General features: G+C 46.7%; 1 protein-coding gene across 2 annotated transcripts in view; it reads right to left on the bottom strand.

The window, feature by feature from the left end:
• The window catches only part of faim2a (Fas apoptotic inhibitory molecule 2a), a 48,740-nt gene continuing 37,399 nt past the window's right edge, over positions 1 to 11,341 (bottom strand). The window contains exons 9-12 of one of the 2 annotated variants that reach the window (XM_078541176.1): positions 9,512 to 9,599; positions 8,520 to 8,615; positions 5,171 to 5,224; positions 1 to 1,716 (exon numbers count right to left, since the gene is read on the bottom strand). In XM_078541176.1, coding sequence (XP_078397302.1) covers positions 1,570 to 1,716; positions 5,171 to 5,224; positions 8,520 to 8,615; positions 9,512 to 9,599 — 385 coding nt within the window. In that variant the 3' untranslated portion in view covers positions 1 to 1,569. Of the gene's footprint in view, positions 1,717 to 4,084; positions 4,622 to 5,170; positions 5,225 to 8,519; positions 8,616 to 9,511; positions 9,600 to 11,341 lie in introns of those variants that run through there. The other variant, XM_078541177.1, reaches the window with a different exon arrangement.

Here is an 11,341-nt window from a genome sequence, read left to right as displayed (position 1 = left end):
TTGAAAAGGTGGTAACAATATTTAATTCAAAGAGCACACAAGTTCAGAGAATACTGTCACAGATTTCACATTAACCCACTTGAGTCTTTCCTCATACCTGAAGGGCTTATTTGTTTTTATTTATTCAAGCTGTTCACTGAAAGCTCGGTATGAGGACAGAGGCTGGCTCAGGACAGGCTATTGTTTTGCAGCCTGCAGAAGATTTGGTGGAGAGCTGAGGCTGCTGACTCTCCCACTTTACAAATCTGGATAGCCCGACATTAAACGGCACCCAGACGGCTGATGCAAGCACAACCAAACTGCCAGTGCTACAGCCAACTCCAATTCGCTGTGGGCACCCGGTGAGGCAGTGGAGTCAGAGGTGGCAGAGCTAGTGAGACTTGAACAGAAACACATCAGCAAGTTACTGCCAACTCTGCTCCATGGAAGGGAGATGGGGGCTGGAATCACCACTGTCAGTTCAGTGATAACCATGGTGCGCTGGAGCCAGCGAGGCGAGAGGGCTGGGCACCGAATGTCAGGGACAGGAAATGGTATTGAGTGGAACAGTTCAGATTTTGGTGCTGTTTTATCACAGGGACTTATGCTGAGAAGCTCAAGCTGAACCCATGTTTCAGCTTATTAAAACTGCCGGTTAATACCAAAAAATATATATTTATATATATAAAGCAGAAATAGCTAGAATTCCACCAGACAATGGAGCCTGGGACATGCATTACATCACACAAAATACAAACAATAATTTATAAGAACTTAGACTTATCTCTGTACATTTTGAAATGTTAAAACCGAAATCCAGCTTTAGTTATTAAAAAAACTGATGGAACGGAGATGCTCGGGCTGTGTCTGCTGGTCTGTGTGGAGTTAGGGGGTACAATGACTGAAAGGGAGCCTGAGGCCAGAAATGACTACTCTTCACAACCCCTACCAGAGAGAAAGTGTGGTTGTGATGCCGACCCAAGTCGAATAGTGAAATAAGCCACTTTGTTTGAGGTATCAGAGGGCATCTGGCACTTGTGCCCCCCACCCCAACAGGAGTCAGTGTCTTTGCAGCGGATAGACAAAGGCAACATGAAAAAGTTTAGGAGCAAAAAGGATGTGACTGTACTGGGCTGTCCCTGCTGCATACCTTTTCTACTAATAACTCAAAACAGGTTGGAAGGGTCTTCAGTAGTTAATTGGGAGGGGTTTAATCAGTGTGTTCTGACGTGGGTTTTGTTCCAAGACTGGCTGTTTTCCCAGAAGCTTTCCCAACCCGGGCAAGCACCATTGACAGGGCTCTGTACATCACACTTTGACATAACAAAGCACTTGTGAAGGAAGCGGAACCATGAGCAAAAAGGAATATTAGCTTGCGGTTTAAGGCTAAAATCTTAGTAATTGTACTTCCAAGGTTGGAGAATTGAATAAAAGGGCCAAAATGATCACTGATCTCATGGGTGGGTGGGAAAAAGGAGGGGGGGTGGGGGTCTGTGGTTGCTTCAAAACACAATGCAAAGATAAAACGAAAAGATACAGAATGCAGCTGAAGACAAGATATAAAATCATTGGGAAGGAGCCTGGAGCCGCTCAATCCCGACTCCCGAACAGCTGAAGGAGGAACATGAAGATGTAGATGATGTCTGTGTAGAGACAGAGTGCTCCAAACACATGCTCTTCAGGGCTCAGGGAGTAGCGCTTGTTCCCCAGGAGAAGCTGTGTGTCGTAAGCCAGGAACTGCGACAGGAACACAGGAAGATGAAGACCAAAATCAACATGGCAGCTGAACAACAGGGATATACCTCACAGCTTTCACCAGGAGGAAACAGGCCTCTGTTAATGAATCTCACACACACGAGGTCACAAAACCCTTATTGAAAAAGGAGGCTATCGCGCAAACCTTTGCTTAATTAACCCAGAAAAACTCTCCACTCCCCAATGCCACCACACTTCACAACCCATTGCTGCGTCTATAATTGTTTCTTAAATGCTTTCCTGGGTTTTGGATTATATCCACTCTAAGCACTGACATGTCTCCACATATGATGAACCTCCTGATATCTGTCTAAAAGTCAATCTTACTAGTGTGAACCTGTCCTACCCGCAGTGTTCTAGATTAACTTTTACATGCCATTTACAGAATCAGAGTTTACAGGGAAAGCCTCGTGTGTCTAAAGTACATTTTGTACCTCAGGAAATCCCAAATCACTTTGCAATTAAAGAAATGCTTTTGAAGTGCAGTCACTGTTGTAAGGTTGGGAATGCAACAGCTAATTTGTACACAGCAACATCCCACAAAGGATAATGAGCGGTTAATCGGTTTTGATTTTGTGATGTTGATTGAGGGCTAAACGTTGGTCCAGGGGTCTCCTGTACTTCGAGGGATGATGTTGGATCATTTACTTGCCCATAAGAGGGCAGATGTGGCCTCAGCTTATTGCCTCATTTGAAAAATATAACCTTCAACAGTACAGCACTCCCTCAGTACTCTCACGCAATGGTGCAGCACTCCCTCAGTACTCTCACGCAATGGTGCAGCACTCCCTCAGTACTGACACGCAATGGTGCAGCACTCCCTCAGTACTGACACGCAATGGTGCAGCACTCCCTCAGTACTGACACGCAATGGTGCAGCACTCCCTCAGTACTGACACGCAACAGTGCAGCACTCCCTCAGTACTCTCACGCAATGGTGCAGCACTCCCTCAGTACTCTCACGCAATGGTGCAGCACTCCCTCAGTACTCTCACGCAATGGTGCAGCACTCCCTCAGTACTGACACGCAACAGTGCAGCACTCCCTCAGTACTGACACGCAACAGTGCAGCACTCCCTCAGTACTGACACGCAACAGTGCAGCACTCCCTCAGTACTGAAATCTAACAGTGCAGCGCTCCCTCAGTACTGACACGCAACAGTGCAGCACTCCCTCAGTACTGAAATCTAACAGTGCAGCGCTCCCTCAGTACTGACACGCAACAGTGCAGCACTCCCTCAGTACTGAAATCTAACAGTGCAGTGCTCCCTCAGTACTGACATGCAACAGTGCAGCGCTCCCTCAGTACTGAAATCTAACAGTGCAGTGCTCCCTCAGTACTGACATGCAACAGTGCAGCGCTCCCTCAGTATTGAAATCTAACAGTGCAGTGCTCCCTCAGTACTGACACACAACAGTGCAGCACTCCCTCAGTACTGACACGCAATGGTGCAGCACTCCCTCAGTACTCTCACGCAACAGTGCAGCACTCCCTCAGTACTGACACGCAACAGTGCAGCACTCCCTCAGTACTGACACGCAACAGTGCAGCACTCCCTCAGTACTGAAATCTAACAGTGCAGCGCTTCCTCAGTACTGACACGCAACAGTGCAGCACTCCCTCAGTACTGAAATCTAACAGTGCAGTGCTCCCTCAGTACTGACATGCAACAGTGCAGCGCTCCCTCAGTACTGACACGCAACAGTGCAGCACTCCCTCAGTACTGAAATCTAACAGTGCAGTGCTCCCTCAGTACTGAAATCTAACAGTGCAGTGCTCCCTCAGTACTGAAATCTAACAGTGCAGTGCTCCCTCAGTACTGACACGCAACAGTGCAGCACTCCCTCAGTACTGACACGCAACAGTGCAGCACTCCCTCAGTACTGAAATCTAACAGTGCAGCACCCCCTCAGTACTGACACACAACAGTGCAGCACTCCCTCAATACTGAAATCTAACAGTGCAGCACTCCCTCAGTACTGAAATCTAACAGTGCAGTGCTCCCTCAGTACTGAAATCCAACCATGCAGTGCTCCCTCAGTACTGACCCTGGTGTCACAACTCACTGGGGATAGTGCGCTGTAATATCAGCCCCACTGTTCCCTGAGCCGCGACAAATGTGAAAAGTTTGACCAAACCACCAGATTGCCCCAATTCTACCAAACTGTTTAATTTAGGTTAACAGAATACGAGCACCAGGTTTGTAAACTTAATAAGAAAATAACTGTTTATTGAACAAATTGTCATTAACCAGTGGCAAAAGAAAGAAACATGAACTGCTAACCTCTAACACTATAACTTAAACTCCACCCTTCTTAAACTCCTGTACACATACACACACACACACACATGTGCACAGATAAGACACACAAAATAAGGATTTTAAGGGTGGGATAAAACAGTTCAATAGCACCAATCTGGAGTACAGGATTTGATGGGTTGGTTTTGATTGATGTCTTCCAAATTCCTCTCAGTTTGTTGTCGATGACATGAGGTGCTGTCCCAGCACTTTCAGTCTGTGGTTCACTGGTTGAAAAACTGACTTTTCAATGTCTCAACCGGTGATTTTCCAGGGGTTTTCAGAGAAAGCAGGTTACAGAGATGTGAGGAATAGCCAGCTAGCTACTATGGCAGAATTACTGGAATCTTACAAATACAGGAGAGAGAGGTTTTAGGTCTTCCTTCTTTGCAGGCTAGGAGCTGTACTGCCTACACTGTTACCACACAAAGCCCTGGTCACCTGGTCAGGAGCCTGCTGCCGTCAGGCAGATCCCCTTAGTCCAGGACTCCTTTCTGGAACCATCCTGTTCTTTTATGGCACACTCTGTTCCAGGATAGCAACATTGTAGGTATTCCTCATCCTGTTCCAGTGAACATGTCTTTCAACTACAGGAATGGTCGTTTTTAAAGCCACAGTCCAATTTTAAAGCGAGGAAAATAAAAATAGGTTCTTTACATGCCTCTTCCCTTTAAAAGGATTTTAAAAATGCGTTCCATCACAAGGTTTGTGACACATGGACAACAAAACACGAGACTTACATTTATTCATCCATCCTTCCCCCTTATACTTACTTCAGATAGTTACATCTGAGACAATGCATCCACGATCACTGTAGCTTTACCGGCAATGGGAACAATCTTTACATGGAATGGTTGAAACAATAGACCCCATCTAAACAAACTGTCTCGCATTTCGAGTTAGCATTTTGTATATTCCCATCTCCTGCCCCAGGACTGTTTGGCTCTCCATTCTCCCCTCATCCATGTCCAAGAAATGAATGCACGATACTGGGGCTGTAACCTGGGTGTGTAACCCACCCAATCCTCAGCAACAAGACAACACAACACTAGAGAAAACTGCAATTAATCATCTTAACTTCTCAACCCCTCTTCTGTTTGCTGCAGGCACAAATAAAAATGTTGTAATTTATTTACCATAGTGAAGACAATGGCTCCAAGTCCTGCATAAAATGTCTGTAACCAGGGGAGCTGAAATGAAAGCACAGTTAGCAGTTGGTGCTGTCCTGTTCTTTACAGTGTAAACTCCTTACTCATAATACTCCTATCCCTAGGAGGAATCATCAAGTCTCAGAATGGGACCAGATCACCAACGTGCAACCAATGAAAACCAGTTACCCAAATAAATTCACTTATCCTTACTGTAAAAAGTCTTGGTCAGGCCCTCAACTAGATCTGTATGTGGTTATACTCACTCATGAGTGGCTTTGAAAGAACAACTAAGGAAAATTGGTCCACTGACAGTATGATTGGCAACCAGAGAAGACAGATTTAAAATCACCTTTCTTTTCTTTAAGCATCTCTCCACATTAATCCAGATTTTGGTACCACAACTTGAGTTATTGAGTCCAATTCTGGCACCACAATTAGGAAAGGATGTCAAGACTTTGGAAGGGGTGTGGAGGAGATTTATTAGAATGGTACCAGGGATGAGGGACTTCAGTTATTTGGAGAGACGGGAGAAGCTGGGATTGTTTTCCTTAGAGCAGGAGGTTAACAGGGGGATTTAATGGAGTTGTTCAAAATCACAAAGATACCATTTCCAGGGTCAGTAACCAGAGGACAGATTTAAGATAATTGGTAAAAGAACCGGAGAAGTGCTATCATGTCCATTTACCGAATCAGGCAGTAGAAGACATTGTGAATCACAACTGTTTTATTGTTTTACTATAGGTCAGTATAAATACCAGTTTCCACTGTTCTCTTCTGAATCCTCTCCTCCAGAAACAGCCCCATCTACTGGGGAAAAAACCCAGCTCAAGTACAGGCTTCACTGAGCATCACCTGCTCTCAATGCAGGTAATACCTTGGGGAGATGGTGGCATAATGGTATTGTCACTGGACCGTTAATCCAGACACTCAGGGTAATGCTCTGGGGACCTGGGTTCGAATCCCGCCATGGCAGATGGTGGAATTTAAATCCAATTAAACATCTGGAATTAAAAGTCTAATAATGACCATGAAACCACTGCTGATTGTCATAAAAACCTAAACAGAAAATGCTGGATAAACTCAGCAGGGACTTGGACCATTAACTCTGTTTCCTGCTCCAGACCTGCTGTCAGACCTGCTGAAATATTGCAGCATCCGCCATATTTTGCTTTTGTCATGAAAACCTATCTGGGTCACTAATGCCCATTAGGAAATCTGCCGTCCTTATCTGGTCTGCCCTACATGTGACTCCAGACCCACAGCAATGTGGTTGACTCTTAAATGCCCTCTGAACAAGGGGCAATTAGGGATGGGCAATAAATGCTGGCCCAGCCGGTGACACTCACACCCTGTGAACAAATAAAAAAAAACTCACTCTGAAGCTTGTCCTGGTTTACTCTGGTCAGGCAGGGGGAGGTGAGGAGAATTTAAACATTTTTTTTCCACAGTGAGTTGTTGTGATCTAGAATTCACTGCCTGGAAGGACGGTGGAAGCAGACTGAATAATAACTTTCAATATTGAAGGTGGGGGAGTTCACAGGGCTACGGGGAACGAGCAGGAGCATTGGGACTCTATGGATAGCTCTTGCAAAGAGCTGCAACAGGCACAATGGGCCACATGGCCTCTCTCTGTGCTGATTCTAGGATAATTAGCCTATGATATTTAAAGATGAATGGCTGTGTTGTTTCTGTGCATTTAAATTACGAGTGAAAGTGAAGATAGAGCTCATTCTGTCCATTTTACATCCATATCCATTGAAACTCATTGGTCAACAAAAACCCATCAATCTCAGTTCATCTTGGGTATGAAGACTATTCTTACGCTCGAATACCAGTGTTGCTCAGGAGCAGTCCCAAACCTCCACCATCTCAAGTAGCCACGCTGTATTTCTTTTTATTTATTCATAGGATGTGGGCTTCACTGGCTATGCCAGCATTTATCACCCATCCTTAAGTGTCCTTGAGAAGGTTGTGGTGAGCTGCCTTCTTGAACCGCTGCAGTCCATGTGGTGTAGGTACTCCCACAGTGCTGTTAGGGAGGGAGTTCCGGGATTTTTCCCCAGTGACAGTGAAGGAACGGCGATATATTTCCAAGTCAGGATGGTGAGTGGCTTGGAGAGGAACTTCCAGGTGGTGGTGTTCCCATGTGTCTACTGCCCTTGACCTTCTAGGTTGTAGTGGTCGTGGGTGTGGAAGGTGCTGTCTAAGGAGACTTGGTGAATTCCTGCAGTGCATCTTGTAGATGGTACACACTGCTGCTACTACGTGTCGGTGGTGGAGGGAGTGAATGTTTGTGGATGTGGTGCCAATCAAGTGGGCTGCTTTGTCCTGGATGGTGTCAAGCTTCTTGAGTGTTGTGGGAGCTGCACTCATCCTAGCAAGTGGGGAGTATTCCATCACACTCCTGACTTGTGCCTTGTAGATGGTGGACAGGCTTTGGAGAGTCAGGTGGTGAGTTAGTCGCCACAGGGTTCCTAGCCTCTGACCTGCTCTTGTGGCCACAGTATTTATATGGCTAGTCCAGTTCAGTTTCTGGTCAATGGTAACCCCCAAGATATTGATAGTGGGGGGGTTCAGTGATGGTAATGCCATTGAATGACAAGGGGCGACGGTTAGACTCTCTCTTGTTGGAGATGGTTATATCCTGGCACTTGTGTGGCGCGAATGTTACTTGCCACTTGTCAGCTCAAGCCTGGATATTGTCAGTATCTGAGTCATCGCGAATGGTGCTGAACATTGTGCAATCATCAGCGAACATCCCTATTTCTGACCTTATGATGGAAGGAAGGTCATTGATGAAACAGCTGAAGATGGTTGGGCCGAGGACACTACCCTGAGGAACTCCTGCAGTGATGTCCTGGGACTGAGATGATCGACCTCCAATAAACACAGCCATCTCCCTTTGTGCTGGGTATGACTCCAACCAGCGGTGAGTTTTCCCCGATTCCCATTGACTCCAATTTTGCTCGGGCTCCTTGTTGCCACACTCGGTCAATGCAGCTTTAATGTAAGGGCAGTCACTCTCACCTCAAATCACTACCCGTGGTTCAAGAGGATGACCCACCATCATCTTCTCAGGGCAACTAAGGATGGGCAATAAATGCTGGTCTTGCCAGCGATACCCCACTCCACACTGAGAATGAATATAAGTAAAGCATTTAATGTTCTAAGAATTTTCTGTGTAGGTAAATATTTCTAACTTCTATAGTTCGGAGTCTGTTCACTATGTACCAAGTGGTGGAAACAACATTTCATTATCATTTATTTATCCTGCCCACCTCCCTGCCATACTCACATCCGGGGAGTTGGAACATGTTGAGGTTTTATTACTTACATATCCGAATGGAACAGTGAAGACCATAATCAGCCCAGTGATAAACAACACCATCATTAATCCAAACATCAGTCCATGGCAAGAGGTAAAGTCAAACTGTAACAAGAAGCATCAGTTAACGAGAGGAATTTCCCCAACTAATGGCCAAAACTGCAATAAGCCCCAGAAGGCAAAGGGAGGGGATGGTTAAAACCGGACATGGTTTGCTGACTCCCACAACCCTTCCCCTTCCCTATCCCTCTCCCTGACCCCTTGCCCTCCCTGCTCACTGGTCAATCCCACTGACCCCTCTCATTCCCTGCCCAGCAAATCATCTCTGTTCCTGTCCACCAACCTCTCCCATTAGCCCCTTCTAGGTTCTGTGACTTCAAAGCGCAGTTACTGTTGCTCTGCAGGTAAGCGCAGAGGCCATTTTTGTACAGCAAGATCCCACACACAGTGCATCAAGCAAAATGGACAGTTCACAGAGTCAGAATTTTACAGCATGGGACGAGGCCCTTGGCCAATCAGGTCCACGCCGGTTGAAATAAAAATGAGAAAGTGCCAGAAAAATCTGGCAGGTCTGGGAGCATCAGTGGAGAGAGAAACAGAGTTAACGTTTTGAGTTCAATATGACTTCTTTATTTCCAACATCTGCAGTATGTTACTTTTATTGGGCAGTTCATCGGTTCTGGTAATATTGGTTGAGGGAGGAGTGTTGAACAAGACAGTGGGAGGATGAAATCTTCAACACCTGAGAGGGTAGATGGGGCCTTGGTTTCACATCTCATGCACAGTGCAGCGCTTCCTCCGAACTGATCCTCTGATAGTGCAACATTCCCTCAGTACTCATTCTCTGATTCTCAGACCCTCCAACTGTGCTACCCTCTGTGCTCTTGTGCATTGACTGTTGCCTCCCTCAGAAGACCCTTATCAGCTCAAGGCAACTTGGGATGAGCAATAAACGCAACCTTGGCAGCGAAGCCAACATGCCAGGAATAAGTTCACCGTACCTTTGTCTGGAAGGAGAAGATGCTGACTGCAAGACAGACCAAGGCAGTGATCCCAATGCAGATCATCACACTTTTTGTGTCATGGTAACTAGGATGAACAGATGAGTGAACACTCGCTAGTAAAGGCAGTCAGGGATTAAAAATATATATATACTGAATTAAATATTACAGTCACTGAAATCAAAATTAGTCTCCCTGTCCCCAACCTACTAATCAGAGCCTTGAATTGTGGAGAGATGAAAACTGCCCTTTATGGGTCTCCCTCAATGACTCACTGTGCAAAGCACCTTGACAATCAGTGCTACAAAGCACAAAGTTCCTTATGTTCAGTTCCCAATCCACACTGGGCTAGGAACAGGAGGCCATTTGAGCTTGTTCTGACATTCAATTGGATCATGGTTCACCTCCTGTACCTTAACTGCACTGACAGCCTTGTTTCCATAACCTGTAATCCATTTAACCAAAGATCCATAAATTTCACTATGAACTTTCCAATTGACCTCTGGCCGCAACAGGTTTTTGGGGGGGGAGAGTGTTCCAGATTTCCATTCCTCTTTGTGTGAAGAAGTGCTTCTTGACATCACCTATGAACAGCCTAGCTCGAATTTTAAAATTATGTCCACTTGTTCTGGTCTCATCCTACAATATTTTCTCTCTATCTACTTTATTAATTTCTTTAATCATCTTAAAGACCTCAATTAGATCACTCCTTAAGAGAATGTCTGTGTGTGTGTGTGAGTGTCGGGGTGTGTGTGTGTGTGTGTGTGTGTGTGTCGGGGTACGTGTGTGTGTGAGTGTCAGGGTACTTGTGTGTGTGAGTGTCGGGGTGTGTGTGTGTGAGAGTGTCGGGTGTGTGTGTGAGAGTGTCGGGGTGTGTGTGTGTGAGAGTGTCGGGGTGTATGTGTGTGAGAGTGTCGGGGTGTGTGTGTGTGAGAGTGTCGGGGTGTGTGTGTGTGTGAGTGTCGGGGTGTGTGTGTGTGTGAGAGTGTCGGGGTGTGTGTGTGTGTGTGTGAGTGTCGGGGTGTGTGTGTGTGTGTGAGAGTGTCGGGTTGTGTGTGTGTGTGAGTGTCGGGGTGTGTGTGTGTGTGTGAGTGTCGGGGTGTGTGTGTGTGTGTGTGAGTGTCGGGGTGTGTGTGTGTGAGAGTGTCGGGGTGTATGTGTGTGAGAGTGTCGGGGTGTGTGTGTGTGAGAGTGTCGGGGTGTGTGTGTGTGAGAGTGTCGGGGTGTGTGTGTGTGAGAGTGTCGGGGTGTGTGTGTGTGTGTATGAGTGTCGGGGTGTGTGTGTGTGTGTGAGTGTCGGGGTGTGTGTGTGTGAGTGTCGGGGTGTGTGTGTGTGAGAGTGTCGGGGTGTGTGTGTGTGAGAGTGTCGGGGTGTGTGTGTGTGAGAGTGTCGGGGTGTGTGTGTGTGAGAGTGTCGGGGTGTGTGTGTGTGAGAGTGTCGGGGTGTGTGTGTGTGTGTGTGTGTGAGTGTCGGGGTGTGTGTGTGAGTGTCGGGGTGTGTGTGTGTGAGAGTGTCGGGGTGTGTGTGTGTGTGTGTGTGTGAGTGTCGGGGTGTGTGTGTGAGAGTGTCGGGGTGTGTATGTGAGAGTGTTGGGGTGTGTGTGTGTGAGTGTCGGGGTGTGTGTGTGTGAGTTTCGGGGTGTGTGTGTGAGAGTGTCGGGGTGTGTGTGTGTGTGTATGAGTGTCGGGGTGTGTGTGTGTGAGAGTGTCGGGGTGTGTGTGTGTGTGAGAGTGTCGGGGTGTGTGTGTGTGAGAGTGTCGGGGTGTGTGTGTGTGTGTGTGTGTGTGAGTGTCGGGGTGTGTGTGTGAGTGTCGGGGTGTGTGTGTGTG

The sequence above is a fragment of the Cetorhinus maximus genome, chromosome 4, assembly GCF_964194155.1.
Source record: "Cetorhinus maximus chromosome 4, sCetMax3.hap1.1, whole genome shotgun sequence".
Classification (NCBI taxonomy): Eukaryota; Metazoa; Chordata; class Chondrichthyes; order Lamniformes; family Cetorhinidae; genus Cetorhinus; species Cetorhinus maximus.
Note: the sequence above shows the minus strand (reverse complement) of the source record. Positions and strands in the feature narration are given on the sequence as shown.